Raw genomic sequence first — 12,274 nt, 5'->3', positions numbered from 1 at the left:
TCTTCTTTTAATATTAAACATAACAGCAATCTAAGCGACACTTCAAATGGATTTGTGTTATGGAAATAGGAGGCGAAATGTACAACAATGACCAGCACACTTTATGTAGGTAAATATCAGCTTTAATTCAAGATATCAAAACAACATTTTTAACACAACATTTCTTTCACATAATACATTTTGACCATTAAAAGTTAAACTGAGAATAATGTTACATCTGTTTTTTCTGCTCTAGAGGTACTGCTCCTCTTTTCTAGATGTGTTGTCCAATCAAGGTCGTTTCCTGCGACAGATTCCATCGATTCAATCTGTGTTTAACAAAGATGAACACCTTCTGTGTAGCACTGATTTGTGGTGCTGCCCTACTGGTAGTACAGCTCCAGATTCATCCCATCATGGATTTCATCTGAACAGGACATGGTTAAGAAAAACTGTTCAGAGTATTACAGTTTTACCTTTTTCCCTACATTTTCTTATCCTTTATTATCACTTCAAAACTGTCAAAACATCCCATGACCAACTTTGATTTTGTGTTTACAAATCTTGTTTTGTATTTTAGAACATGCAACTTGTAGTGTACTGCAAGATCTATTAGGTGAAAAGAAAATGTCCTTTCATTAACTTAATTTCTTCACAGATGAAAATCCTCTCTACAACCAATAAATATTCATGATGACAGCTACTGAGCAGATTCTTTAAAGGATACAGTCACCCAGAGTCACATGATCCTTGAATATGGTGTACCTGCAGAAACAGATGAGGAACATTTTAGGTTGTAAAAGAAGAGAAGCCACAGAAACAGCTGTCATGGTCAAAACAAACATCTTACCATTTCTTTAATACGATTTTATCGCTCTTTGTTCCTGTCTGCGCAGAAATGAGCTTTTTCAGATCTCCAATGGTATCATCTGCACTGATATATTGTGGTTAAGGAAGAAAACATCTGGCGTTGACATTGGCATTACATCTGTCCACAAAGACAGAGACCAGTTCTTCTGTTTTGGTTCAGCAAACTCGGGATACATTACATCAGTGAAAACAAGATAATTTGTGTGTGAAGAACAATACAGGTGGGCCGATGTATTATCTAACACTGTATTAAAAGTCAGTATAGTCTATCTTGGAACAAAAGGCAGGAATGATTGTAACTCTCACTTGTACCTAACTGTAAACTGATTAGTTGTAAAAATTCAACAGATTTTACTGTTTTAAGTCCTTCAGGGTTTTATATTTAACAGTCTCCATCAGTAAGGTTTGTGACTTCTGCTCTTCATCTCATGACAAATGTTTGTAGAGTCAGGTTTCACATAATGCAGGTCACACGTGTTATCATGCCACAGTTTCAGTGAAGGATACTTGCACTTAACCCGGACTTTCTTGCCCAGGCGATCGTTGCAAACCACCTCGATCATCTTCAGTCCTGTCAACAAAGACAATGAGACAAAGTTAAAACAGTATGTGTTCGTGTTTGCTCGATTTGATCTGTTCCGCGTTTGGGTTGGAAACACACGTATAATTATAAATTATATTATACATTTCTTTATTTGGAAGATTCAAGGTCCATTTAAAAGACATACAGCAACATACGTATAATTATTAATGCATTCAAAATTAAAGCAAAAGCAGGTTGTTTGTCAAACGTAAGCTACACAGCTAAAGCTCACAACCATCATTGTTTAAAACCAATGTGCGTAACGCTATCAAACAAAACACTAACAAACAAACATTTTTTGGAATGATCTAAATTGTGACCAAAAAATAACACTTTGTAAATATTGTTTATTCCTACCTGTAATATTCAATCAGAAAATCGTATATTTCCCCGTTCACTGATAGCTTCTACAATCGTGCAGCCGTGGTGCTTACCGTAAAGTGTACATTACGTTTCAGTCTCTCGACTAATCAAAAGGGAAGCTGATGATTGACAGACCAAACTAACCTATAATAGAATAGAGAAGCCAGTGTAAGGCGGCCCTTACCCCCGAAAACATTTCCTATCGTAAACAATAATCTAATCGTCGTAATTTGTATAGCTGCAGCAAAAAAGCTGTCACACGGTAGATTGAAATCAAGTCTGAAAACGTTTTTGCAGGATAAATAATGGCCGACGACGAGAAGTTACCTTCTGGGTGGGAGAAAAGAATGAGTCGTAGTTCAGGTAATGAACCAACAGCTTTAATTGGTTGAATATACGAGCTTGTAGTTTGTAGTTTGTATGAATTTAGCTGACTGGCTAGCAGCCCTGCATCGTGCTTTAATCCAGTAGAAAACATACGGATCCACATTTAGTTCAGTAGGGATAGGCCAACAGTAGTGCTGCGATTTAAAAGTGTCTTAAACCTTAGATTTGACGCGTGGCTGACGTTAGTGTTTCATAATGCTCGCGCTCATTCAACCTGGCTGCTGCAGGGCCCTGTATGACGTCATTGCGCTGTAGTGCGTCACCTGCAGAGAGGACGAGTCTGAGCAGGTTTTAAAGCTTCATATCAGCTCTAATTGACGTTTGTCCATGCTGGCAATAGATACAATTATGCGTATGTGTAATCATGCTTCCACTCGTCTTAGTGTTTCAATCTGATTTCATTGATTACCCTGCCTCTATATTCATCTCAGTTTTCAGTTGACGGCTGCTCATGTTGCTCCTCCTTGCCTGCTGTACGTGCAAATAAATGATCAATGTGAAATAAGCAGGAGAGGCACGTTCTCTCTCATGATATCAACTTCAATGCCTTACCTGAACACAAGCACGTTCACCCTAAACATTACAGTATATTCTCTTCATCTTATTGTCATTGCAATATTTTAATTGGGAAGTATGAAAAGACAGTGATTGCTTTGTTATTACATGTAAAGTTGGCAGTCTGCTCTGACTGAATTAATACAAGTTAGTGTGTAAATGTACATTTATTAGAAGCATAATTAAGCCTCTGTAAAAAAAAAAAAATTGGTCTGTGTTGATTTAGGCCCCGTGGGCGAAGGCATACCTCTTCTCTGCTCATTTTGTCAATATATTAAGTTTTAATATCTTTCTGTCTTCCACTCTCTTTATTTGCCCTGCAGGCCAGGTGTACTACTTTAACCACATCACTAATGCCAGCCAGTGGGAACGTCCGTCAGCAGATGGTCGAGGAGAGCCAGACAAGGTTACTATGTGAATTATCAAAAGTATTAACTGTCATAGGCGGCTCTAGACAGGCCAGTGCCCCTGTAACACTGAGCTCGATTCCCCCTGTGCCTTGTATTTTGGTTTGACCGTCACCATTGATATACTGTCGCGGGAGTATTTTAGGTTGTGGTAGTTAATGTTGTGTGCTATTATTGGTATAATAACAACAATTCTAGATAATCTTTGACTATTTGTCCTGAGTTTAATGTGCCCCTCTGACATAACAACTGGCTCCAGCCGGGCCCCCTCAGTAAAAGTGATCTAGAAATGCCACTGTTACTTTTAACAATAAATATTTTATAAAGCAAATTAAAAAATACATGATACAAAGTGCTTGCTTTAGTATACATGTAAGACTGAAATAGTTAAGTCATGAGATGTTAAACATTTACTGAGGGAGGTCTTATGGAACTTTGGGATTTCCTGCCAATAAAAAAAAGGTTTAGGAATCACCTATCATGCTTCACCCCTAAAAGTCTCTGAGGCTTTATTTTTTAATCTAGCAACAGCGACATCTGGTGGTTTGCAGTAGAGCAACATTTAAAGACTGAGTGAAACGCCATGATTATTTCTTTCTTTGGGGGGGGTTTGTGCACCCTTTTACAGAAACAGCTAATGATTTTGATTTGTGTAATAATGATTTCATCCTTAACAGCCTTGTCATTAAATATTTATTTATATATTTAGAAAAATGTAGATGAAGATATCCTAAACATTAGCTGACACATCTCATGGGTGTTAAAATAATTAGATTGACATTCACATATCTGTTCGGACATGAGCCTTAGAGCAGTTTGGGTTTTGTTCCCATAATTCACTTGAGTTACGATGTGACCTTTCTGCTTCACATTTCATGAGTCAGTTCTTCTCTCAAAGTTTACTGCTTTTTGGTTTCCAGGCCAAGAAAAAGGAAAATTTCACTTTTCTTGTGTGAGAAACCCTCAAATAAGCCTTTTTATTTTGCAGAAATATTTTCATGTAATGGCTCAGTGGAGCATAGATGTCATCTAATATGACCAGTTCAGATTTTCAGGAAGTCATAACAGTTTTAAAACATTTCAGCCATTGTTCTCTTTATTGTTGACTGCTTTGTTTTTCCTGCTCATCATGATTGAATGTGTTTCAGAAGCCTCATGAGTCTCATCCGTTTTTGTTTTTTTTGTCCTTGCTCAGGTACGCTGCTCTCACCTCCTGGTGAAGCACAAAGACTCACGGCGTCCATCTTCTTGGCGGGAACAAAACATAACACGGACTAAAGACGAGGCGCTGGAACTCATTCAGAGTACGTGAAGCATCTTTGGGGGGTTCATTGATTTAATCAGCAGATTGAATTTATTCTTTACCTTCTCATTTCTTTGCAGAGTATATAGAAGAGATCAAGTCTGGAGAGGAGAAGTTTGAGTCCCTGGCCTCTCAGTTCAGCGACTGCAGCTCAGCTAAGAACGGTGGAGATCTGGGATTGTTTGGAAGAGGTAAAAACACGCAACAAGAAGTCAGTCAATCAAGCCACTCAATGAACCTTTCTGCTCATGATTTCATTTTAGCAGGTTGTACATTAAACACAACAGCATACAAATAGTACATCAGTTGTACGAAGACCTACAATGTAGGATAGGTTTACATTTTATACTTAGAGTTTTAATGATGAAAAAATAGACGTCAGTAAGGATAATGTGCAGAAGGAGTCTGCTACTTGAGGCTTTAATATTTATATCGATGCTATGTGTCATTCAACAGAATCCCAATATCAACCAACGAGCAGAGAATAACATCTGGAATGTCTCATGTTTAAAGTGTACTAACAAGTCATACATAATTGTGAAATGTTTTTAACGAGGTTATCATTTGAATACTCTCTTCAAGTTTGTGTTTTATGTTACAGGTCAAATGCAGAAGCCTTTTGAAGACGCCTCCTTCTCTCTCAAAGTAGGAGACATGAGCGGTCCTGTTTTCACTGACTCTGGAGTCCACATCATTCTACGCACTGGTTGAAAGGAAAAAGCCACACACTGTATTTCCCCGTTATCACATTAACACACACACATAAACACACACAAAGTAAAACCAAACCAGACCTGCGATAAAACCCAACGACACATGCCACTAAATAAACAAAGCATATGGGCTGAATTGCGTTCAGTGGGACACATATTGTCCAGAGCAGATATTTTCATTATTCTAAACAGCGAGGAGTGTTGCTGATTCTCCATTTTAGACCTGAAGCTTTTATTAACAGTGGTTATGTCAGCAAATATAAACATGAGTGCCTGTGACACTGCTGAAGTGAATGCCCTGGTGTTAACAGTTTAACACATTGTTTGAAGATTCAGAATGCGCCTGTAAAAGCTTGTATTTTTTTTGTATGTGCATGTCTTTAAAAGGACCATTTACTGTTTGTTTTTCCTGTAACATTTTCCATTTCTACAGTATGTCTGCAAAAGCAGCCCTTCTATCTGAATAAAGGCTCAAGAAATCAATTCTTTAGATGTTAGAAATATTTTGTAGGAAGTCCCACACAGTCAAAGAAAACAGTTATTCTCAACATTCATTCAATATGTTAGTCCCACTGATGTTCAATGACAGAATAATATTCCCAATGAAGAGCATGTTTCCCTCCCCTCTAACTATATGCAAAGATGGCACCGTTGAAAACTTACAAATAATAACAATCAACTCAGCAGCCTTTAAAAGCATCAAAGTTCAGAAATGAAATGTTGCACTGTCATGTCATTGGAGACATTCTTCCTCAATTAAAATACTGTTTTTTTTTCTAAGTCTCTTGTTTTGCTTTTCTAAGAAAATGATCTCTTTTAGAGACCAGCTTGATGTGCAAAATACACCTATATTACAGTTCATAGTGTATGACGTTTTGATGTAGGCTATATGCTTTTATTTCTGGGAAATAAAACAGCAACTTGTTTGAACGAAGGACATATGCTCTTGTATTACATGGTAAGCATTTTTCAATTTAAGCAAATAACCTCTGGTCATTGTGTGGACACAAATGTCTGAACAAATGATCCCTACTGGCTGTCTGTGCTTTCACTTTCGCTCACGCCGTAAGTCCCGTTTACTGATCGTCCTGGCGGCACAGAAGCTTCACAGTCGGAGAAAGACAGTGAAGAGGTCAGACTGCGCAGAGGCAAGAAGGTAAAATATACACATAAGCTTAAGCTTATAATCTGTGCTTGCACCCATTGTTATGAGTATGTTGTCTCCTGCATGATGATCAGAATTTAACTGCTTGCAGATTTTATTGAAATTTTAACCTGTGTAAATGACTTGATAAAAGCTGAGTAGCTGCAGGGAAATTGTTTTGGTTTTCATGCAAATTAGATTACATAAGAGTACAATTTTAAACTGACTTGGCACATTACTCTTTGAAATAAAAATCTTAACAGGGAGTCAGCCATGGATTCAAGTTTCTGCAAAAAATGTTGGTCAAAGTAATTTGTCATAAAACTGTAGTATTTTGGAATAGAAAAGCTACATTTAGCGACTTATTTCATTGTCATTTTAACAATGTTGCTAAATGCTTAATGCTCTCTCTCTTTCTCAGGATTATTCCAGTTTCCCTTCTATCATGTTCTTCTTTCCAAGCCCGACTTTACTCTTCCTGAGTCTCTCCCTGGCTCTGTCTTCCTCCCCTGTTCTCCCCTGTCGTATCGGGAGCTACAAAAAATGTGTCAAAGCTCCCTTTGTACCAGGTCACAACCTGGTCGGAGAAGGCTTTGACATGGTCACCCTAGAGAGTAAAGGAGCCTATGTGATTGATGTGAAGAACTACCTGACCCCTAGAGGCACATGTATTCTCTGCACCAACTCTCTGCAAGGCAACAAGCTGCAGAAAGTAACCAACTAAAACAAATAAGCTGAGCAATAATTTCAAAGTCGTATATTTTGTGTGTGCACGTCAAACGGTGTGTTCTCACCTCTATTTTCAGCTTCCAGTCTCTGCATTGGACTGGCGGGCATTCAGCCATTGTAAGGCTGAACTTCAATCCAGCGTACACACCTCTGTCAGGTATTTTATGACACGGCATGTTGTTTTTTTTATGCTGCGTGTTAAAGATAAAAGCAGAAGAGACCCGATTCCTCCTCTGATCTTTGACATAACTTCAAAGGAACACACTTGTCACTTGGACATTCAATGCAATATCAAGGTCACTAATGTGTTTTTAGAATGCAAAATGATAAAAGGCCTTTTAATGGTTATTGTGTCTACAGCTCGCTGGTTAACCATTACACGTCTTATGACAGTACTGACTGGAAGGTAGGACATCTTTCACATCTGTTGTTCTCATAACATGACAAAGTTCGTCCTGAATTTGTTTTGTAGAAACAGTAACTGAACTGCAAAATGTGAAAGAGGATCAATACATTTTGAAGAACCTTGCAGCCCAACAAATGATACACATTATGGCTCATTATTTTATTTATACCTCATTGTCATCACTTCAATTCCTTAATGCCAACAGAAGAGAAAAAGAGTGTAAATTATGCATGTAAAAGGGTTAGGGGTTTTTTAGTAAGGGGTTTTAGAAATAATTGAATGGAACATTTAGTGTTGACCCTTATAGGTTTTTTTTTGTTCCATTTATTTAATTAGATTGGCCTACGTTTTGACAAGTTTGTGTCTGCCAGTCTGGATGTGGGGAGAAGTCGCTCTGCTTTGCTTAACTTTGCTTCAGAAAGGACAAGAGAGGACCATTACTCCTTCAGCACCCACGGGATCTCCTGCCGCCACTATCGGTACAGTGTGGAGGCCCCTGCAGTGTGCAGAAGATTTTCTCATTGGTTTGAGGTGATAGTTGAGCTAACGTAATTGACTATTTTGTCTCTTTATATGTAGTTACCGTGTAGCAGACAAACCGCGACTCAGCTCCCAGTTCAGAAAGAATTTGGCCAGACTGCCAAGTTTTTACAACTCCTCCACAAAGGCTCAGTACTTTGACCTCATAAATACCTACGGCACACACTACATCCGCCTGGTTGTAACACATACACACAAACACACCATATTAATGTCCTTTCTTTACCAAATAATCATTTTTTTTGTCTGAACATCTTTGTTCTTCATTTCAGGTTAATCTTGGGGGACAATTCAGGCGAGTTACAGCTACACGCATCTGTTTGTCCTCCCTGAATGGCTTCTCCACACATGCGGTAAACCAACAGTAATATTTAATGCCTGTATGCTGATTTTCTCCAGAAGCTGTTATTTCACCGACCTTATAGTACTACTCAGTTGATACATCAACCCAGTAAACATTTTCATACTTTGCTGTATAATGTACCCATCTGAGTAAAATTGTCCCAAAAAAGCAGTACCGGTTTATGCTTTAGGATGTTACTATGTCAGAAGAGTCACTTCCATGGTAGCCTGTCACCAGTGTTTGCTGGTTGTTTTTTTGTTTTTAACCTTTCTTCAACCAGGAGAAAACTCCTTGAGAATAAAAATCTCCTTAGAAAAAGTGTCCTGGCCAAGACAGGCAGCAGCACAGACAAAGTTTGTGACAAACAATGAGCAGCTATACATTCACACTGGATTTAAGATACATGACACTACATTAAAAGATAAAATAACATTAAGTCTAGTTGTGATATGCTGTAATATGCATCAGAATACCAAGAACAGGAATATGTATAGAGACAGTGAAAATGTCTATTTATATTTGAAATCAATATGAAAAGAAATTTTACATTTGCATTTTTACATTTTTAACTGGTACGTGAATACAGAAAGTATCTTTTTTGCAGGTATTTGCAAACAACAGAGCATAAACCACAGACTGTATAAAAGATGGACGATCACAAAAGTGAGGCCAAATATTTTTTTCTGCGCTATAAGTCATACACTTTTTCTCTTCCATGTTTACAGATGGGTCAAAACTAAAAGTTAGAAATATAAACAAAATAAAATGTTCCCAAATATGGATTTTAATATTATATATTAGTTCTCATATTGCTTATTTATTTGAAGTCAACCAAATAATTATACAGGTAGAGGTTCGCTGCAGACACAGTAACCACCACTTGTGAATGGAGGCCCATAGGAGATGGCTGAGTGGCATAACTTTTGTGTCAGTCAGTAACTTATTTTGTTGGAAAAAGCTACTGACTCTGACTATCTTTATTGAAAAGTAGTATAGTATGATTGATGTATGATATGATCTGTGTGCACCCCCTTAAAAACATTCTCTTTTCCTGTCTGCCAGGCCCACTCCTGCTTATCAACAGGTGTCTCTGTGGGTCTGGGGAAGTGGAACCTATCTGGTGACCACAACTCTTGCTCTGGGATCTTACAGAACAAGGACAACAAGGCGTCTTTCGGCTCTGGTCTCCACCAACACTACACAGAGGTTTTAGGAGGGACTGGTTGGTTGGGGGAGTTTTCACTCACTCATAATGACTCCATTGGCTACACAAAGTGGCTGAAAACTCTGAAGAACCACCCTGATATTGTTTCCTATTACCTGAGGCCAATATATATGTTGCCACCAAATGAAGCCCAGAAGGCAGGGTTGAAGGCAGCCATTGAGCAGTACTTAGAAGACCATGCAGTGAAAACATCTCCCAAAGAATCCAATTGTGGGACCCTGAACTCAAACTGCTGTCCAAGGCAGTTGTGGATGGGAACGCTGGAGGTGACTGTGATCAGAGCCTGGGACCTGAGAGCAGATTTTTGGGGAGGGGTCCCCACTGAAGGGTGAGTAGAGGGAGACTAAAGAATGTGATTCGGGTAACATGATGGATAGAGGAACTCAGTTTGGTGAGCTATGGCGCCCACAGAAGGTCTCTGAGTGCAACTGCACTGTGGTAAAGTTATTTTGGTCTTGAAGCATTATTTGATAGGTGATACGGATAGCCTTTTCTATCTTTCTATCTATGCATTTTTGGACAGCACACCTTGACAGAGAACTGGCAACTCTAACTGGCTATTCAAACAGCGTGGACTATAGCCTCTTTGTTGGTTGAAATGCTGTATATATTTTCACACTTAGTAGCGCTTGCACATACCTGGCCTGTCAGAATTTGTTAATATTTTTTTGTTAATAACTGAAGCAAAGTAGCTTTATGCTGATAGTCAAGCACAAGTTATGCATGCACATACCTTTGGCTGTCTACAAAGATGGACTATGCATTCCCACCTTCTTTTTTTTTTCAAAAGTAAAGCCAAAGTACCCCCCGTGTTATGACAGGCTCTGACGTTGTGCTGATGACATTTTTGGAGCCAGAGTTGTTGCAGCAGGAGTCAGCTAGTCAGAGCTTCCCGCTTATCTATAATGAATGAAAGGCCAGCACAGCCCTCAGCAAAACAGATTATTGTGTTGGTTTGAAGCAGACAGTCATAGTTATGAAAAGTTCAATGACACTTGTGTTAGTCATTGTTTCAGTTTTTCTCGCTGTTCCCCTTTATTCTGCTAATCTGGTGCACACAGTGCCATTTTGCCTTTTTGTAGCACCAAATAACTAATTAAAACAAAGTTCTCAGAAATGTATATGTCATATGTACACACACACACACACACACACACACACACACACACACACACAGACACACATCCATATATACACAAATAAACAAGAAGTGAGACCTGAGAATGGTGTATCATCAAACCAATGGATGAATTTTTCTTTTCACAGCTACGTTAAGGTGTGGTATGGACCACACCATCGCCAGACTCATGTTGTAAAATCAAACAATCCCTGGTGGAATGCGTATTATAATTTGGGCAAGGTCAGTAAAATGTTCTATAAAAGATCAGCTTTAATTCACTTAAATACACCTCTGTGTCTGCTTTGGACAGAGGCATTGTGGTTTCAGCCAGTTTTGTCCATACTAGCTCAATATTAACTGTAATATCTCAGGAGACCTCAAAGTTATAACTTCAAATTATAACTTCAAATTCGACACAACCATCCACTTTTGGCTCAAGTTAAAAACAAATTTTAAAAAATGGGTGGTCAGGTTTCGAAGGTCAAGGTCACTCAATGAAATACTTTGTGGGTTATGCTCAAGAATGTTTATGCTCATTAGCACTAATACACCTACTCTAATAATGTAAAATGATGATACTTTTAAGGTCAACTACACTGTGACATCACAGTGTTGCCAATATTCCCATTTCATTTTGTCCGATTTATGCCATTTAAATTATATATATATATTCTTTTTCTCAGGTGGACACACAGGCAAATTTCTATTTTGAGATCTGGGACGTGGATTGGCCGAATCATGAATTGCTTGGAAAATGTTGGAGACACTTGAGCCAAGGGACACACAGATTCTCCTGCCCAATACATGAAGGCACCTTTGAGATTCAGTACACTCTGACATGTGACACTCATCTGACTGGAGACAGGTGTGAGCACTACAAACCATCTTCAGAGTGAAAAATACATATGCCCTCACCGTACATAAGAAGAACATGCATGCTTTTCTTCTAAACAATATTGATTCACATGCATACATATCTTTTTGGAGTAATAGCTAATGTAATAAATGTCTGTAGGTTGTTCAGCATTAAATTCAATGCAATTTTAGTTAAAACAAAATTCAGTATTATCTGACGTTTTCAACAAACTCATCTCTCATTTAACAAGTCATTAAACAATTTAAAACAACAATTTAAAAGCATTTAGACAGAAGACTATTTCTTGTCATAGGACTTCACTGAGTTATGAAAGTACCAAGTTGAGCCAAAGTTATTGGGACTTCATCATCTAGCAGCCTTTAAAATCTACAAAAACTGTTGGAGAAACATTAAATAATATCAATAAGAGACATCTGCAGGTCATATAATACTTGCAAAAGCCCCAGACAAAGATTTGTAAATATCAGATTTTTTTTCTATTCAGTGGTCTGGAGAAGTTTGGAGCTTCTTAAGGTTTTTAAGCTAGTGGTTTAAGTGCTGGGGTTGCCATGCTGAAATCGAGAAACAGTCTACGAACAAGCTTTTTTTGTGCATTGGCATATATGTTGTATGTTGTTGAAAAAAGTGTTGCAGTTGAGGGGATATTTAGATTTTTGAAAGAACAATGCAGTTCACGTGCAGAGCTTTCCTGTATGCAGTAAAATACAAACAAGCTTTTTAAGTTGGACTC

General features: G+C 38.2%; 3 protein-coding genes across 3 annotated transcripts; 2 read left to right on the top strand and 1 right to left on the bottom strand.

Moving 5' to 3' along the window:
- Nucleotides 1-100: 100 nt before the first annotated feature.
- ubl5 (ubiquitin like 5) lies at nt 101-1,890 on the bottom strand. Its single transcript, XM_079333749.1, has 5 exons — nt 1,790-1,890; nt 1,357-1,420; nt 830-913; nt 707-744; nt 101-406 (listed from the first exon to the last, which is right to left on the bottom strand). The coding sequence occupies exons 2-5, from the start codon at nt 1,410-1,412 to the stop codon at nt 363-365; spliced, it is 222 nt and encodes a 73-aa protein (XP_079189875.1). The 5' UTR covers nt 1,413-1,420; nt 1,790-1,890; the 3' UTR covers nt 101-362.
- Nucleotides 1,891-1,991: 101 nt separating this feature from the next.
- pin1 (peptidylprolyl cis/trans isomerase, NIMA-interacting 1) lies at nt 1,992-5,940 on the top strand. Its single transcript, XM_079333737.1, has 5 exons — nt 1,992-2,158; nt 3,061-3,143; nt 4,340-4,448; nt 4,528-4,638; nt 5,049-5,940. The coding sequence occupies exons 1-5, from the start codon at nt 2,101-2,103 to the stop codon at nt 5,156-5,158; spliced, it is 471 nt and encodes a 156-aa protein (XP_079189863.1). The 5' UTR covers nt 1,992-2,100; the 3' UTR covers nt 5,159-5,940.
- A 147-nt stretch (nt 5,941-6,087) lies between these two features.
- LOC306817111 (perforin-1-like) lies at nt 6,088-11,954 on the top strand. The gene is made up of 10 exons (XM_079333727.1): nt 6,088-6,316; nt 6,726-7,016; nt 7,111-7,190; nt 7,394-7,439; nt 7,776-7,918; nt 8,019-8,157; nt 8,252-8,332; nt 9,385-9,875; nt 10,814-10,907; nt 11,351-11,954. The coding sequence occupies exons 2-10, from the start codon at nt 6,750-6,752 to the stop codon at nt 11,561-11,563; spliced, it is 1,554 nt and encodes a 517-aa protein (XP_079189853.1). The 5' UTR covers nt 6,088-6,316; nt 6,726-6,749; the 3' UTR covers nt 11,564-11,954.
- The last annotated feature ends 320 nt before the right edge of the window (nt 11,955-12,274 follow it).

The sequence above is a fragment of the Symphodus melops genome (assembly GCF_947650265.1).
Source record: "Symphodus melops genome assembly, chromosome: 2".
In the NCBI taxonomy this organism is placed as follows: Eukaryota; Metazoa; Chordata; class Actinopteri; order Labriformes; family Labridae; genus Symphodus; species Symphodus melops.
Note: the sequence above shows the minus strand (reverse complement) of the source record. Positions and strands in the feature narration are given on the sequence as shown.

What these genes read in the sequence shown, in the direction of transcription:
- pin1 (XM_079333737.1), top strand. Translation starts at nt 2,101, where the DNA reads ATGGCCGACGACGAGAAGTTACCTTCTGGGTGGGAGAAAAGAATGAGT. An exon ending in AAGAATGAGTCGTAGTTCAG is followed by an intron (nt 2,159 to 3,060) that starts GTAATGAACCAA and finishes TTTGCCCTGCAG; the next exon opens with GCCAGGTGTACTACTTTAAC. An exon ending in GTCGAGGAGAGCCAGACAAG is followed by an intron (nt 3,144 to 4,339) that starts GTTACTATGTGA and finishes GTCCTTGCTCAG; the next exon opens with GTACGCTGCTCTCACCTCCT.
- LOC306817111 (XM_079333727.1), top strand. Translation starts at nt 6,750, where the DNA reads ATGTTCTTCTTTCCAAGCCCGACTTTACTCTTCCTGAGTCTCTCCCTG. An exon ending in GCACACACTACATCCGCCTG is followed by an intron (nt 8,158 to 8,251) that starts GTTGTAACACAT and finishes TCTTCATTTCAG; the next exon opens with GTTAATCTTGGGGGACAATT. An exon ending in CGTATTATAATTTGGGCAAG is followed by an intron (nt 10,908 to 11,350) that starts GTCAGTAAAATG and finishes TCTTTTTCTCAG; the next exon opens with GTGGACACACAGGCAAATTT.
- ubl5 (XM_079333749.1), bottom strand. Translation starts at nt 1,412, where the DNA reads ATGATCGAGGTGGTTTGCAACGATCGCCTGGGCAAGAAAGTCCGGGTT. An exon ending in AAAGTCCGGGTTAAGTGCAA is followed by an intron (nt 914 to 1,356) that starts GTATCCTTCACT and finishes ACAATATATCAG; the next exon opens with TGCAGATGATACCATTGGAG. An exon ending in TCATGTGACTCTGGGTGACT is followed by an intron (nt 407 to 706) that starts GTATCCTTTAAA and finishes TGTCCTGTTCAG; the next exon opens with ATGAAATCCATGATGGGATG.